Source organism: Meleagris gallopavo, chromosome 2, assembly GCF_000146605.3.
Source record: "Meleagris gallopavo isolate NT-WF06-2002-E0010 breed Aviagen turkey brand Nicholas breeding stock chromosome 2, Turkey_5.1, whole genome shotgun sequence".
Lineage (NCBI taxonomy): Eukaryota > Metazoa > Chordata > Aves > Galliformes > Phasianidae > Meleagris > Meleagris gallopavo.
The window spans coordinates 47,005,216-47,021,589 of NC_015012.2; the positions used below are offsets into that span (position 1 = coordinate 47,005,216).

The window sequence follows — 16,374 nt, forward strand, 5'->3', positions numbered from 1 at the left end:
AAAAAAAAAAAAAAAAGGTACTTAAAATTTAAAAAGCACAGAATGAAGGGCAGCATGCGACCTACCTACATGCAGCACAGATCTCTCTGGGACTTGGGTGGCACTGACTGGGCAGGTCAGCCACATTGGAAACAGTTCCTAAGGTCACAACTACACCAACTTGCCAGCTTTCTGCTACCAAGAATACCCATAACACAGCAGAACAGCCAGAGCCTGAGATCCTACATCCTGAGGAAGGAGCCAGGCAGAGTGCCAAGGGCATCCTCACAAGAGCACCCCTACAAAATGCTACCAGAGAGGAACAAGAAAGCTGCCAAGCTGCTTACAACCAAGGGATGCAATGGAGTAGAGCGTATGACATCACAGAGTATCTTTTTAACTCTCACTTCTCAGCAAAACACTCTGCTAATATGGGAACAAGGCTGTGGAAAGCATCCATAGAACAGCAACAAATCTGGCGAGGAGACTGGAGCACAAGTCTTATGGGGAGCAGCTGGGGGAATTGGGGTTGTTCAGACTTTGTTGCTCTCTGCAACTACCTGAAAGGAGGTTGTGGCAAGGTGGGGGTTGGCCTCTTCTCCCAAGTAATAGAATGAGAGGGAATGGCTTTAAGTTGCACCAGGGGACATTAGGAAAAATATCTTCTCCAAAAGAGCGGTCAGATGCTGGAACAGGCTGCCCAGGCAGGTGGTGGAGTCACTGTCCCTGCAGGTGTTCAAGAACCGTGTGGATGGGGCACTGAGGGTTACAGCTAGTGGGCATGGTGGGGATGGGTTAGCCATCCATAGGTTGGACTGGGTGATCTTAGTGGTCTTTTCTAAACTTAATGAGTCCATGACTCTAAAGCAGAGCTTAAAAAAAACAACTAGAAAAAAGTCGGATGAGAGAATCTTACATTCGCTCTACAGTCCTTTCTAACAAACAGTTACAGTGACTGAAGTTAATGAACAAGCTATGAGTATGAGACTTCAATATTATTCAAATTGCAGCCAGCCAGGAGGACCCTTACCTTCCTTGCCAAAGCTGGTAAGAGCACCAAGGCAATTGCTGGTGTGAGGCAGCAGACCACGCAAAGCAGATGATTGTACAGAATTTTAAAATGGTCTCAAACCCTTTTGTTCACCAGCACAGATAAACATTTGCCAGTCCAGGGCCATGGTTTCGTAGACATTTCCTCTTTCTGCTGCTTCCTTGTGCTGACAAGCACGCCTAGTACTCCCAGTGCAATTTGTTGTTTCTCCACGGTGTTGTAATTAAGGAAATGGATACAGTGAGAGAGGTCTTCTTTGGGGAAGAACCCAAACTCGTGGATGTTCCTATGCTGAGCTGAAGTTTGAGAGCTTGCTTCATTGTGAAACAACTGGACTGCCACTGGAAAGGATTATACCAGCCTCCAAGCAGAACAGCCTTGCTGCAGCAGCTCCTGGAGACCAGGCCTGCCACCTCAGTAGGATCTGTGCAGCCCCACCTTCCTGATGGCAATAGATAAGATGTCATGCCGAGTACGGAAAAACATTCTCTTGAACCTGTAGCGGGGAATGCCACAGGTGCTCTGGTCTACACACACCAATGAGTTATTTGCTTTGTTAAAGGAAACATTCATTCATTGCATCAGAAACACAGAAACGCATTATTACCATCTTCCTCATAGAAGAAAAGTTCACCTGCTGGGAAAATCAAACAAACATATGTGAGAATTCTCCAGTCCCTGACCAGAGCCAGGATAAAGTGTGCAGTTAAACAGAATCCTATGGGCAGGATTACCATCATCAGCCTGAGGTAGGGACTTCTCCCTGCTGCCTCACTCCATGCTACCACAACCCAGGTTCTCGGTCAACCCTCACCAAGAAGAAGTTGTTACACAATACAAGGTGTGCTCTCAATTTTAAGTCTCGGTTTTATGCACTACTAGGCAAAGTCTAGACATTTTTCTGCCAGTAAAATTCTCTCACTGCTGGAGACCCTGGAAATTTTGACTTGTTGGAAACAGGTGTTTGCCCCCAAAATTTACACCATTCACTCAACAGATCCAGTTGGATTTCTGCATGAAGCTGTTGACAGGCAACCCAGTGTTCAGGCTGGTAAACAATCAGTGTCTTTAGGAAAGATATTTTTATATGCTTTCCAAACCTTCCCCCAACAGAACAGGCAGCAGTAGTAAGGTCTGCATCTGACCACAGAGCAGAGAGAGACATTTATTCGAACAGTACAGCCGATGGACAACTTCTTTTACTTCTTGGAAAATTACAATCCCATCTTAAGATCTGACACAGCAGGAACCCGACTTGTTTTTGCCATCTAAAATAACTATTTTTGGTCTCCCTTTTATATATAAAAAAAAATCCTGCTATTAGTCAAGTGTTTTCCACTAAGTTTATATAAAAAGTACCTTTTAAAACCAGAAACCCCCAAACAAGTTTCAAGTTCAAAAGTCTACCACTCTTTAGCTTAAGATTTCAATTTCAGAAAGCTCCTGGAACAGTCTTTCTTTTCTAGTGATTTAGCAAATGCTTGGTAAACCTAAACCCTCATACAGCTCACTGAAGGCTTTTAACATCCACACCACCTTGAACAAGGCCGTTGACTCAGTGACTGACAAAAAGCATATCTTCACAGCAGCCAGACACAAGCGACACAGAAATACTAACATGTGGCATAAACTTACACAACACATACATAAACTTCACGATTTTTATATTTTGTAGAGCATTCCTATGTATGTAACAGGCGATTGACATTTATGCACCTAGAAAGTCATCTACCTAGTAAGCCTACAAGCCAAAATCATAATGCTCTAGTCAGTAATACCTGAGTTTTATATGCACACTCATGCTACAGGAGAATGAGGTGAACAAAAGCAAAAGCAGCAAATTCATAAATACTTATAAGATTCTTGAAAATTCTGAATATAACATTTTAATGATGCAATTAAACATGCTTGTTCAAGCAAGTAAGTTCTTTGGGTTTGCATGGACAAAGCAAAGCAGGCCAGGTTTATTTGCAGAGGTTTTCAGCAGCCCCAAGCACATGGCATGCTATTCCAACCACATACAGGACTGTGCAGAACAACAACTGCAGCACACAACCCAGAGGAAGGTGACACCCTGTCAATGTGACCAAATGGGATTTGGGTAAGAAAGCTGACGTGTTGTCAGCTCCCTCCTCTCCACAAATCTCAAACCAAGCTTATGCTCAGTGAGTTTCATGAACACATCAGTGAGCTTTGGAAAAAGAACAGGAAGTCATCAGCAAGAAGTCCATCAGCCAGCAGGCAGAGCACACAGCAGAGCAAAAGCAGAGTTACCATGAAAGGCTTAGGGAAGATATCAGGTACATTTTTAAAAACTCTATGGCATTCTGAAAAGCAGAGACTTTTCAATGTGCTTATCTTCTTTTTTTTTCTTTTTAAGCTTTGTTTCTTAAGACTCCTTGGTCACCAACACAAAAGTAACCATTTATTTCCATACACTATTTGTATAAACTTCTAGATCTTAAGCATTTGCCTGTTGCTAGAGAAGAAGCCATTCGTGCTGCTGAGAAGTGAGCACATTTTCCAGGAATTGGGTATTTGTTTTTATACCTTAAGTTGTTCCTACGCCCTACAGGTGTGTGTGGGGTCAACTGAGGCCTGCAAAGGGCGGCCAAAACTCTTCATGCTGTTGAGTCATTTTTATCACCTTTCCTGAAAAGGGATTCTTGGGTATCCAGCAAGAATCCAGCTTTTTCATCAGAGAAGAACCTTTCTTTACTATGACTGTCACTTCTGAAAAACAGCAAGAACCTAATGTTCAGCACCTCCACTTCCCTCTCAACCTAGGTCAACGTTTTTCACATTAATAATGTGCCACCAAAAAAGAAGAACTGAGGACAACATGCCAGCACAAATGTCATTTCTTTAACAAAGCAGGAAGAACATGACAAAATGTACTGCCTCAGCAGCACTACTCCTAATGGCATCACGTCTTGGCCTTGTGAGGTTCTATGGAAACCCTCTATTGAAGGCAGAATTCTTGATGAGAACAGTGTGCAGAACTCAGCCCCAGGCCCCAACACGCTCCCAAGAGAAGGCTTCCATACAAGCCCCCAAATAACTTAGACACCGTTAGGGAAACTGAATTTCTAGTTCCATGCTTTGGAATATATACAAGTTAGATAGGAGAGAATTAGCAAAGGCAGCCTCTTAAGCCAAGTACACTTAATCTTTACAAACCAAAGGGAATACAGCTGTTTCTGGAAAGAATATTCCTATCTGTACATAATACACTTCAGTATCCTTGCTCAGTTTGGTCTGAATGCTGTAGGCATCTGGCCTGGCCAGCTTAGTCAGAATATTCAGCCATACAGTAAAATTCGTTTGTCCCTTCAGCAGCAGCCTTCTCATAGGAGTTTGTTGGTCTGAAGTCCACTTTCTGCATACAGTGCATTCAAATGCACTCATCAAGCAGAGTAAAACTGCTCCTGGCCTCCAGGGCAGACCAACTCTTCTTGTCCACCAAGTATTTTAGAGGTTGGTTTTGTACTTCAAATCAAGTTCCAATGAGACGTACCCACCTACAAAAACTTATTACACACCTACTACAGAATCAGACACCACAGCAAAACCACAACCACAAAAGTTAAATTTATTCACCAGACCAGACTCCTCCGAGTCATCACAAATTTTATGGAGGAAGAAATGCTGAATGCTGCAACCTTAGCTGCTCTTTCCCTCTTATCAGCACAAGATTTTTCTCTGGAGAGGAAGAGGCGAGCATGCACGTTCTTAAAATGTAAGCAAACTGAATAATACTGTTTAAATGTCCAGATCTTGTACACTGGAATAAACTGGACATTTAAAAGCCTGCTGACTTTCAGTAAGACCCAGACTCTGATAACAATACCTGCATTCCTTTGTAGATTAAGATTTATTAACTGATACACTTCTGCCACAAAATCTGAAAATTAATCCCATCTTGGCTTTGGCAAGTGCAGTGCAAGTTACAAATTCTGCCTTCCTGCCAATGATCACTTTCTTCTTTCTTATCCCCTCAGCATAACTTGCCTGACATCCCAACAGCTGGATGTCCTGACACAACAGAGCTCAAGATCTTTAACACTGACTGCAGCTGTGCCAAGTAGCAAGTGAACCTTATGTTTTGAGAGGCATTTTCCAATAACGCCACACAGCCAAGGGATCTATGTAACAAAAGAGCAAGTTAAGTGCAAACGATTTAGCACAGCACAGCACTTCCTTTACCCTTGCAAGCAGCAGTGCAGCACTTCAATGCCTTTAAGCACTACTGCACAGTTCTCAGCAAGTGAGAGCTGTCAGGACTAAGGCAACCCATAGCTCTTCATTTTAAAAGAAGGAAACAGAGCTCTGAGCACTCACGCAAATGGTATCAGATCACTTTTTAGAGGGAGCGTGCACATAACATTTTTGACTCCCAGGTCCTCTATCATACTCATTTAGCACAGCATCTGAGAGTGCTGAAGGACAAGTACATTCTCCTCGCAGAAAGGAAGCATGTACTGCAACCCCTTCAGTAGGCAATTCACTTGATAGCACGTGTTTACATTTCCAAAAAGCTTTAGACAACATTCCTTATTGGAGACTCAAATCATTATACTAATGTTAAACATTTTATTTAAAAAAAAAAAAACAAAAAAAAACACTTTTAGGAATTAAGCCTTACTCCAAGTCATACACTGGGAATTCAAAGAATTATAAGGCCAAACAGCTGACAGAACGTAGCTGCTTTGAACTTGCACGGTCATATGACAGTATGCTGTAAATGCAGGAAGAAAACACTATTTTAGTTCCCTCATATCTCCTGCTCCTCCATCATCTGTACTTAGACCTTTCTTTGTCTTTTGATTTCTTAGGACTTCTGCTTCTGTCTCTCTTTTTATCCCAGTCCCTTATTCGGACATCTTCTCTGTATTTGTCTTTATGCTTGCTGTAACTTCTCTCTTGAGATCGGCTGCGACTCCGATGCCTGTCTTTCTTCTCACTCTTCATCTTCTCTCTACAGCGTTCTCCTTCATGTTTTCGATCAGCATCCTGTAAAAGGAATTGGATGGACATGCAGTTACAGTCAGAAGTGGAAAAGAATACAAAGGCGTGAGAAGAGCTTGAAAGAGTCAAGAATGGTTGGTTCCATAACAGTCTAAGGCCGATTCTACGTGAAACAGATTCACGCATACACACACCTGCTTTGCTTGCAGCAATAGGTGAATGGTACAAAATCACTGACACAGCATACTAGAGTAAAGGAAGGAGAAATGGATTCATTACTCAGATTGTGAAATGCCACACTGATAGATTTATGACACACAACATGCTGGAACAACTATGTGCTAACACCATCACCCATAAGGGCCCCAGCTGCACAGCAGTTTAGAACAAGATCCTTCTGAAAGTCACCATTTCACCTGGAAAGTCACAGAACTCAGAACATTTTCTTACTAAAAACACTGAGTTTTAACACGTGTTTAACATCCTGACATTTTTAAGTACCGCTAGAAACTATTTTGTTCTTAGTATTCAATTAAGATATTCAGGAAGACAAAAATACAGGAGGCAGTTTCCAAATCCTGCAGGAATATACATATAGAACTTGGCATTAAGAAGGCAGTGGCCACTTCTGAAGGGAATACTTCCTGACAGTTTTGTACCAACACGTACTCTGGTAAGTATAGATCATATTTAGTGGGGTTGTAGTATATTTTACGAGTTAGGAGAAACGCTTGCACCAAATATATCATATTTCTTTCTTAATTTTAGTTTTCATTTTTCTAAATATGTGTAGTGACATTTACTATAGTGTATGGCTAAAACCTAAATCACATTCACAAACAAGCAAATTTTTTTTAATTTCAAAGAAAAGTGGAAACTCTCCTCCAAGCAACCTTCTATCCAGAAAGGCAGAGACCAGCACAATCCCCAGTGCAACTCCCAAGAGCAAATGCTGTCTTCAGGATTATGCAGATAATGCTGAAATTCTACAGTTGCAATAAGAAATACAAAACCCCAGGACCAACACACACACACACACACGGATACAGATTTGATCTTTACATACATAACCAAAAATTTCTGCTGCTGCTGAATACAGTAATCTCAGTGGTAGTGAAATGCTTATTCTACACCTTTACTGCTGACCTCTATTTCAGTACATTTTTAGAATCTGAATAAACAAAAATAAAGAGTGTTGTTGCTTCCAGTTACTTATAAGAGGTTTGCCCATTCACCCTCAGAATTATGCACAACTTCCCTTTAACTATTTTATCAAATATGTTACTAACGAACCCCAAATCCTTGGTTTCCATGTTTGAACAGGAAATTGGGTTCTATGTCTCTCTGTGTCAAGGACTGAGTGAACATCAGGAGGCAAACCCCCCAGCTGTGAAGCAGAGTGGACCAAGACAAAAATACTGGCCAGTAAAGCAGGTGGGGGGCACAGTGCCCTGCTATCTTCGGGGTGCTTTGTTGCTGAGGGAGAACACAAGGGGAATCGGGAAAAAAACAGAACAACTCTCAGTACAAAATCTACAAAGCCAACATCAGAGAGAGGCTGCTGGCCCAGCTAGAAGCAGAACTCCTCATTTACAAGGGGAAAGGCTAGTGAAGACTTGAATGTAATGACAAATGGCCTGCTTTGAACGTAGAAAAGGGCAACTTGCTGAAAGGATTAAAAAAAGTCACGTGAGCATGGAGCCAGATAAGCGCAACGATCTTTCAAAAAGCATTTGAGGCAAAGGTGTACAGGACATGTCTGAAGCTGGAAGTGCCACAAAAAGGTTGGCATGGCAGATAATACCACCACAGACTAAAGAAACAATATAACAATTTGAATTAACAGGATGAATTGCATCTTAGTTCTCAAAAAATTAGTTATATTTCTCCTTAACTAACATTTTACCTTTTTCAATTCTCTGGCATACAAAATGTTAAGTCTTCAAAACATTACATTGATAGAAGTAGTAACAGTATTTGAAATTGAATCCTTTATGCACTACCCAAGTCAGAAAAATGCTGTTTTCCTGTTGAAAGCAGAAGACTACTACTTAGAAACAGATTTTTTTTCTTACTGCTGAAGTCCAGGTTTCCCAATGCAGGATCACTGCCTCTGATCTGCCAACAAATAAGCCATGATCCAGTACTGTGTTGGTGAGCACATGCGGAAGGAGTTATTAAAAGAGGGAAAGAAGCTTCCCTGGAAGTCATGACTGACTTTGCCAGAAGTAGTAATGTGCTGAATGTAAACCAGTCTGAAATACCATGACTACAAGCACAGATTAAAAATAGGCCATCTCTATGTACATAAAGCACACTGATGAAAGGTTAAAAGGATCAAACAAATAGAGACGGCCTTTCAATAAGGAGATCTTGATCAAACCTTATCAAACACTGTCCAATAAGCAGTCAGAGCAGGAGATTAAAAGCAGAAAGATCAATATATTTTTGCTAAAATGACAAGCTGCAGAAATCTGAAATTCAGAGAGCCTATGTCAAACAGAAATCCATCAGATGTGCTGTACTCCTCCACAGACCCAGAAAGCTGCTAAGGGTACAAAGTCACCATGTGGATCTCAAGCAGAAGCAATCAAAATACTCTGCCAAATCCTATTCTCAAACCCACACACTGATGCAGCCTCTTGCTCCAGACCCACATCCTGTTGCCTACTAAAAGCAGCCACAAGACCCTACCTCTTCAGCCCTCTGGAATCAAATCAAACAGCACAGGGTTCAAAAATATCTTCTTAACATTCAGCTCCGAGGCTGAAGATTCAGGAAATCGGTGTCAAACTAAGAAAAGGGATGAGTCAAAATACACTAAAGAAAAAAAAAAAAGTAAGAGAACAGAAAAACAACTCTACATCACGGAAACTATTCAGAAAATAAAAGTCCCTTTTCTTCAGTCATAGCTGGAGTTGGTAGCACCAGCTTCAATTTCAGTTGCCAGAACTTTCTATTACTGGACTCTGCTCTCTGTCAGTTAAAACCTCTGCAATACTAAGGGTTCAGGACAGAAGTCTGTATGTGATGCATAATCATTATGATCTTTAGCAACTGATTGTGTTAGGTTAGCTGTTGTTTTAAAGTTTTTACCTCAAATGCCTCTCCTACTTCTAAAATAGCTTTAAGGGAAAACAGTTTGCTTATACTAAATACGCTACCATTGATCCAAAAAGTTCCATACTGTTTTGCTTTGTGCAGGCCTCAGACACTGCCTCAAGAACACATCTCCCTCCCTGGTTCTTGTAAGAGTTCCCCAGATTAAGACTCAATTATAAACTTATATATATATATATACACACACACACAATATATATATAGTATATTCTAAGTATGATTTGTCAGCTAAGCTGCTAGCAAAGTTTACCTGAAAAGGGTCACATTCAAATCACTCACAGATACTCTGTGTGGAACTAAATACACAAAACTCATTTGTACAAGAGCAGGCATGTCCAACCTGCAGCCATCATGGCAGCAGCTCTTCCCTCAGCACCAACCGAACATTGCAGTGCTATTAACCCTGCCTGGGCAGAATCCCACAGGGCACTGCCTCAAGTGATGGCAAATAAGTTTATGCATTGTGATGCACTGGCTAAACATGACCCTGTGAACAATGAAAAATACGCAGTTGTACTTTTTGTTTAGATAAAGGAATTTGAGTACAGGTTTCAAGATTGCCAAAAAATCATCGATTTCTTTATTTGCAACTCCACTTGAAGTCAACGTGCCAATTCTCAAATGGAATGTACTGAGTTACAGTTATAAATTTGATCGTGAATTTGAACACTTACTGAATGTTTGTAGAGACAAAATTGAATGTGAGCACAGTGAAGAGACATCTGAATGATTTTTAAATGTTCTCTGCTGATAACAAATGACCAGCCAGTTCTGTATGTGTATTTTCTGAACCTTCAAGTGCAACTCTTACATGCAAAAATATTTGTTGCAAGAATGTTGAAAACACATTGTGAATCAGCCACAAAGACCAGAGGAAGTCCAAAACAACATGAAGGCAGACCCCTTGCAAAAATTCTATGCTCCAGACTTATCTGACCAGATCCTTCCTCATCCAAAGGATCCCAGTCCAGTTAGTACACAAGCAGTAATTAGAAGACTAATATCACCAGTGAGCAATAGGCCAAAGGAGTGGCAATGAAAAGTGACAAAACACCGCCAGTGTTTGTGAGAAAATTTTTTTTTAGAATCACAGCAAGAAGTGATGCAACAACAGAATTACGTATGCTCTCTGTACACAAAACAGTACTCAAAATACATGCCAGGATGATTCTTTTACTGTAGCTGCAACCTTATCACTTTCTGCAAAGTTGCTTGAAGACAGCTTTGTTCTCACGCAAAATCTGCATTGTTAAAATATTGGATGCTTATATTTTCTGCATAGCTTACCTCTACATAATGTTCAAATTTCAAGAGTAGTTGACCCTTCATTCAGTTCCCATGAAAGATCAGCATATTGACTATGTCAGGTTCAGAAAAATGTGAAAATGCTGACCGCAGAGGCTGCAGAGAAATGACTGAATGGCAGAACCACTGCCTTCTCACAGCCTTCCCCACAGCCTGCCTTACAGCACTGTATGCTAGTACAATCTGGATCCAAGCAAACAGGCATACAAATTTTACACAACTTAAAAAAAAAATAAAAATAAAATAAACAGACAATGCAAAGAGACTGTCTTTCTGATTCCACATGGGAGAAAGCCAACACCCAAAGTTTTGGCAAGAATATCGGAAATTATGGTTTATAACTGGGAATAGCAGGTTCAAAATGCTGAAGATCTTCCACCCTTTGAGAGGCCACATTGCCTCTTAGTCTGAGTGGCTTTTTGCCAAGGCATCCATGCCTCGCTTCCAAAGTCCAGAAAGACCCAGGAACGCTTCACAATCAGATACTGACATTAGCCTTCTGTACATTCACAGCTGCTGTACTTTGTGGAACTTTGCACACAGGGTCCTCAGTTGTAAATCAGACTACTTTTCTTCCTGGCTTCTCTTAATAGAGCAACAAACTGATATGAAGTTAAATCATTAATTCAAGAAGAGATAAGTACCTTGTATTTTTTGGTCCTCTTGTCATCTTCTTCATCTTCAGAGCGGTAGTGCTTTTTCTTCTTCTGTTTTTTAGCCAAGTGTGACTGACTTGTTTGAGATTCTTCTTCTTCCTCATCAAGCACAAGGTCATACTTGGTACTGATTGTATTGGTTAAGAACAGATTTGTTACTTAATAAATATAAGAACAGAGAAGTTCATAAAGGAAACAAACCCCAACTTACCAGACAGGGTTTACCAAAACATACAGGTATGAAAAATTCAACTGTTCCAAAACAACTGAATCTTATCCTGATAAACTGTACAGCCAGATCTCAGTTTTTTATTTTTTCCTATCTGTGGATCTCTGAACAAGTTACAGTTTTCTGCTTTCTGTTTCCACCACAAGGAAAACAGGGTCGCAAAACATCATTTCGTTACCGCTCTTCTTTCACTGTGGATACAGCAGATCCCATGCAAAACCAAACATCTCTATTATGCCTTATGCCACTCTATGGCTCTACATGGGAAACAATAATTACTTGAATAAAACACAAAAGTGAAACAGCATATTCTGATTTCATTAAATTCACACAAGTCATCATATGAAACAGGCAAAATGCTTAATTCCATCTCAAAAGTGAGATGGTTATATGAAGTGGTAGCAAAAACACCCAGATGGCAAGCTTTAATAATATGAAATCTTTCCCAGTCTGCTTTCATAAGCTCTCCTTGGCACAAAAAATGCCTCTGACTGAAAAAGGATACTCCTGCTTTGGTTTCACCTTCTCTTTTAGAGCAAATTTTGAAGGCTTATCACGTTCCTTTTCATACTCTTTGAAATCATCCTTGGTGTACTGCCCACCTGTTGGCAGAAAAAAGATCAGTTGGCAGAACTAAAAAGAAAAAAAAAATCAACAAGAGTCACACCTACCACTGCATTCCATTTATGAGTTTGAGGGCTCTTCGTAGCCCTGCAGAGATTCATAATTCCAGAAGCAATACTGACATCTGAATGTCAGAGTAAAAGTGTGTAGTACAAGTCATGACTCTGTGCTTCTCTTGCTTGCAGATCTCATTAAAAAGCATATGGCTTTCTCTTCACTCATGTACAGTGGAGATGAAATACAAACATTATCACAAAGCAGGACTTAAAAACTGCTTCAGTCCCTCTTTCTCTACAGGATCTACGTCACACTACTTAGAATTCCTAAAGACTACCCTCATTATTAAATGACTTTCAACTCCCACGTGCACAAGGGAAATCTCTGAGAGCTGCAGGTCTCCATCTGAATTCACAAGCTATCCAAAAAGTGTTATGACTGGATTTAAGAGGGACATCACAGGCTTTTCTGTCCATTCACTTGGCAACAGCAGCTCACAGACCAAGATACTATTTCATAGCAGCATGCTGCCACCTCCCGGTCATACCTGAAACCGCGCTGTTGCCCGGCTAGGTCAGAAACAGCAACCGAAGGGGAACGACAGCACTTTGCCTAGGTCATTCTATGGGTACCAGATAAGCCCAACAAAATGACAGTACAGTTTAGCTTTCCAATATTGAGGAAAATTTAGATCTACGTTGGAAAAAAATTCCGTGTAATTCAGTTAATAAAGGCCACACAAGCTATACAATAAGGTTGGCCTACAGAGGAGATAACCCTAGCCTAAATATTCACTTTTTGTCCTATATCTCAATTGCTATACACTGAATAATGAAAAGTACTCAGAAAGTAACAATGTATTGTTATGCTATGTTGCTGTAAGCATCCAAAGGCATCACTTCTAAAGTTTGAGATGGAGAGCTCATGATTAACTGGCAAAAATCTATCTGGTAAAAGACAATCTATGGTCTTTTTTCTTTCTGACCTACCCAGTTAAAGTAGCAGTAGGAAACCCTTCCACTCTTCCTTATGGAAGAAGTGAAGAGAAGAGCTAGACACTTTGTTGCTCTGTGTTCCTGTGCTGCCAGGAAATTCACATCCCCAAAAATGAGATGATTTAAGCTCTTAATTGCTTCTCTTTACATAATATACTTCAGTTCAGAAGTCACAGCTTATTAAATTAGGAGCCAAAGAATCACAAGGGTACCTACCTTTCCCTTTCCACTTAATCTTTGCAACAGATTGGCTGAAATCCACATGTATCCGTCTGTCATCTATCAGCACGTTGTCCATTTTGAAATAGGCTTTCTCACAGTCTTCCTCCTGATATTAACATTTCCAGAAAACGTACACTCGTGACCATTTCATAACAGTATTCACTGAAGAGCTCAAACACAAACTCAACTGCTTACTGGTACACGTTTTCCAAACAACATTCCACAGAGTATTTTTCTAAAATTGTCCAAACCACAGCAGTTTTTGCATTGTATCATTTCAAAAGAAATAATTATGCTTTGTCCCAATGTAAACATTCTAAATTCCATCTTTTTTTTCCATTTTACTTCACCAGTTTAAAAAGTGTATGTAACATTTAGAGAAAAAAAGGAAGTAAGGGACAACAACGTAGGTAACAGAAGTTCTATTTTAAGTACACAAGTAGGCTAAAGAAGAGTCTTCTGACTTTTCCAGTGCTGTCTAGTTTTCCTCACAGATTAGAGTCTATCAGAAAGTCTCTGTAAAGAAGTTATACATCATAAAGAAAACTTCTATCAATAACACTGTAAGAGCAGCTTAAAGCTGACGATTTATAAATTGAACATAGGGTACAGTACTGCAGACACAAATCTATTATCTTCAATTCTTTCTCCTCTTTTTATGCAGTACTCCTCCATTTTTTCCCAGCATTCCCTTCTTTTACTCTTTAAAACTGTTACAAAGCATGCTCTGGGAAATAAAAAGACCTACTCCAAATCCACTGACTTCAAGGCAGGCTAAATATCCATTGGTATTGCTAGGCTGAATCAAGACTTTGGCCTGCCTTAGGACCTACAATTTCTGTAACTAAGTCAGTAAGAGAAAATGTTAGGTACCCCACACTTGAGGATTTTACTGTTCTTCTTTAATGGAAGTATACTGAAAATGAACTTGCATAAGCAAAATCTACAGACAGCATAATTAAAAACCATACCTTTTCAAACTCAATGAAAGCATAACAAAGAGATTCACCAGTCTTCCAGTCTCGAATCACTTCGCAGCTGAAAAATTGTCATGAAATTAAAACGTCAGTGCTTCTGGAGCACAAAGCATAGGACAGGCAGGCATTGATTAAAAGGAAGAATAACAGTTAAAATATAAAAGGGAAAAAAAACAACAGGTCTAAAAGGTATTATAACAGTTGATTCTGGAAAGGCGGTAGTGTTTCTGCACAGAGAAAGTACATGTGACATTAACCAATTGAGTAACTACTACACTTAACTCACAAGTCCTTAACTTGAAATGTGAAATAAGAATGAATTGTAGAGCTAGGGATGAAATTCTGATGAAATATAATTCTTTTTCAACATTACTGCTGGTGATCAAGTCTTTTGCATTTCACTAATGGAAGAAAATGAACCTCACATTCTGGTTTTAGAAAGGAAAGGGAAAGTTTAAATAAATATTGTGACAAATTTCTCCTTTTAGAGGGTAGCTCATTAGCATCCATTTTATCAGGAAGCTCACTGAGCGAAAATACGAAGCCTAAACTATTGGATTAGGAAATGCAAAATGGGAATAATTATAGCATTGCATAAATACTGCCAAACTCTCGCCTATAATGTGAGAATTTTGGTCACAAAGTTTGAAACAGTCAACGAGTACAGTAAATGGGATATCAGTGTGAGACTTGAATGTCCTTCATCTGCACTGAGCAACTAACATACTAGGATTTAACACACAATCCACAAGATGGTCAAGATGAGAAAAAGGAGAAAACACTACTCAGACAAACCATATGAATTCTTTGCAGCAGCCATTAATTGAGAAGAAAGTATCCCTCCAGGGATACCTGCACCCTCTTCTTCCCTAAAGTGCCTGTATACTAATGCATGCAGCATGAGAATTAAACAGGAGGCACTAGCGATCTGTATGAGGTCACAGAGCAAGATCTTATTGTGATCGTGAAGACGTGGAAGGACAGCTTGCATAATGCTGCCATGGATGGCTATTCCCTTTTTAGGAAAGTTGTGCCAGTGAGGCAATGCAGCAGAGCTGCTCTTTATGTGAGAGAGCAACTAGAATGTATCAAGCTCCACCTGAGGGTAACTGATGACCCAAAGGAGAGCTTGTTGCTGAGAATTAGGAGGCAGTCTGTGATTTGTGAAAGCAGGACATGTGCAATATCCCTTCTCTTTGTGGATTATTCAGAGGATCTATTTGAAAGTGGAAGGACTGCAGAACAGTTTATTAAACAAACCGATAGAAAAAAACTGTAAAAAGTCTCTAGGGCATCCAGAAATTATGCTCCAGTTGTAAGGATAGCAATGCCGTGCCAGTTTCTCACATTCATCCTACAGGGTCTAGTGAAGGATCTGGTGGTCTGCAGGTCTGCATGCCTGCTGTCAGTCCTGCACAAACTAGCAGAAAAGGAACAAGACTGACTTGGTGAGCATCTGAATAAATAGGACCTACTCGAGACCTCAATACACCTAACTAAAGTTCTTTAAAAGGGGTGTGCTAGTGATACTCTTTTGAAATCTCTCTGGAAATTCTAATAAATTCCTGCAACAAAGCTTTTGGGGGAAACTAAGCAATAACAGCACACGGGATGACTGTACTAATAAGCAAGTGCAAGACATAGTAAATAGTCATTCTCTCTTAAGAAAGTAAGGAGGTCACTCATGGAGTTTGCTGATAATATTAAATAGTTCAAGACAAAAAAAATTGCAAAGTTCCTAGGAGTCTAACTGAACAACTAAGTAAAAAGTGACCATCAGTGCAGATAAATACAGTCAGATGAGCATGGGAGGGGGAAAATCCTACTTGTGCCTTGTGAAAAACGATAGAACCTGAGCTGACAATTACAACTGATTAAAGAGAAAGACTCTAAAATTTGTATGATTTTTTTGTGAAATCAACACGGCGAAAACAGCCCAGGTTTTAAAGCATTCACAGCCCCAGGAGTAATTAGAAAACGTATTGAAAACAAAGTGGAGAATATCACTGTGCCACTAGAACTCTGTAATTTCTTTAATGCTGTAAGCAGTTCTAGTCCTCTCACCTTGAGGTGAAAACAGAAGAATACAAAAAAGTTGAGAAAAGGGAAACAAGGTAAGGAAAATTCCTCTACAAAGTATGTAGACTTGTACACCTAGCCAGAAAAAAAAAGATGATTTGGGATTATATACATTAGAGAGTTGTAGGAAAGTAGGTTTCACTGCCCATCTTTTTTTTTTTTCTTTTTTTTT

General features: G+C 40.0%; 1 protein-coding gene across 1 annotated transcript in view; it reads right to left on the bottom strand.

The window, feature by feature from the left end:
• Positions 1-4,601: 4,601 nt before the first annotated feature.
• PPIL4 (peptidylprolyl isomerase like 4) overlaps positions 4,602-16,374 on the bottom strand; it is a gene marked incomplete at its 5' end in the record, with an annotated part of 19,653 nt that continues 7,880 nt past the window's right edge. The window contains 5 exon segments of the mRNA XM_010707164.3: positions 4,602-6,043; positions 11,068-11,206; positions 11,814-11,910; positions 13,141-13,252; positions 14,118-14,184. Of these exon segments, the coding sequence (XP_010705466.2) occupies positions 5,825-6,043; positions 11,068-11,206; positions 11,814-11,910; positions 13,141-13,252; positions 14,118-14,184 (634 nt within the window).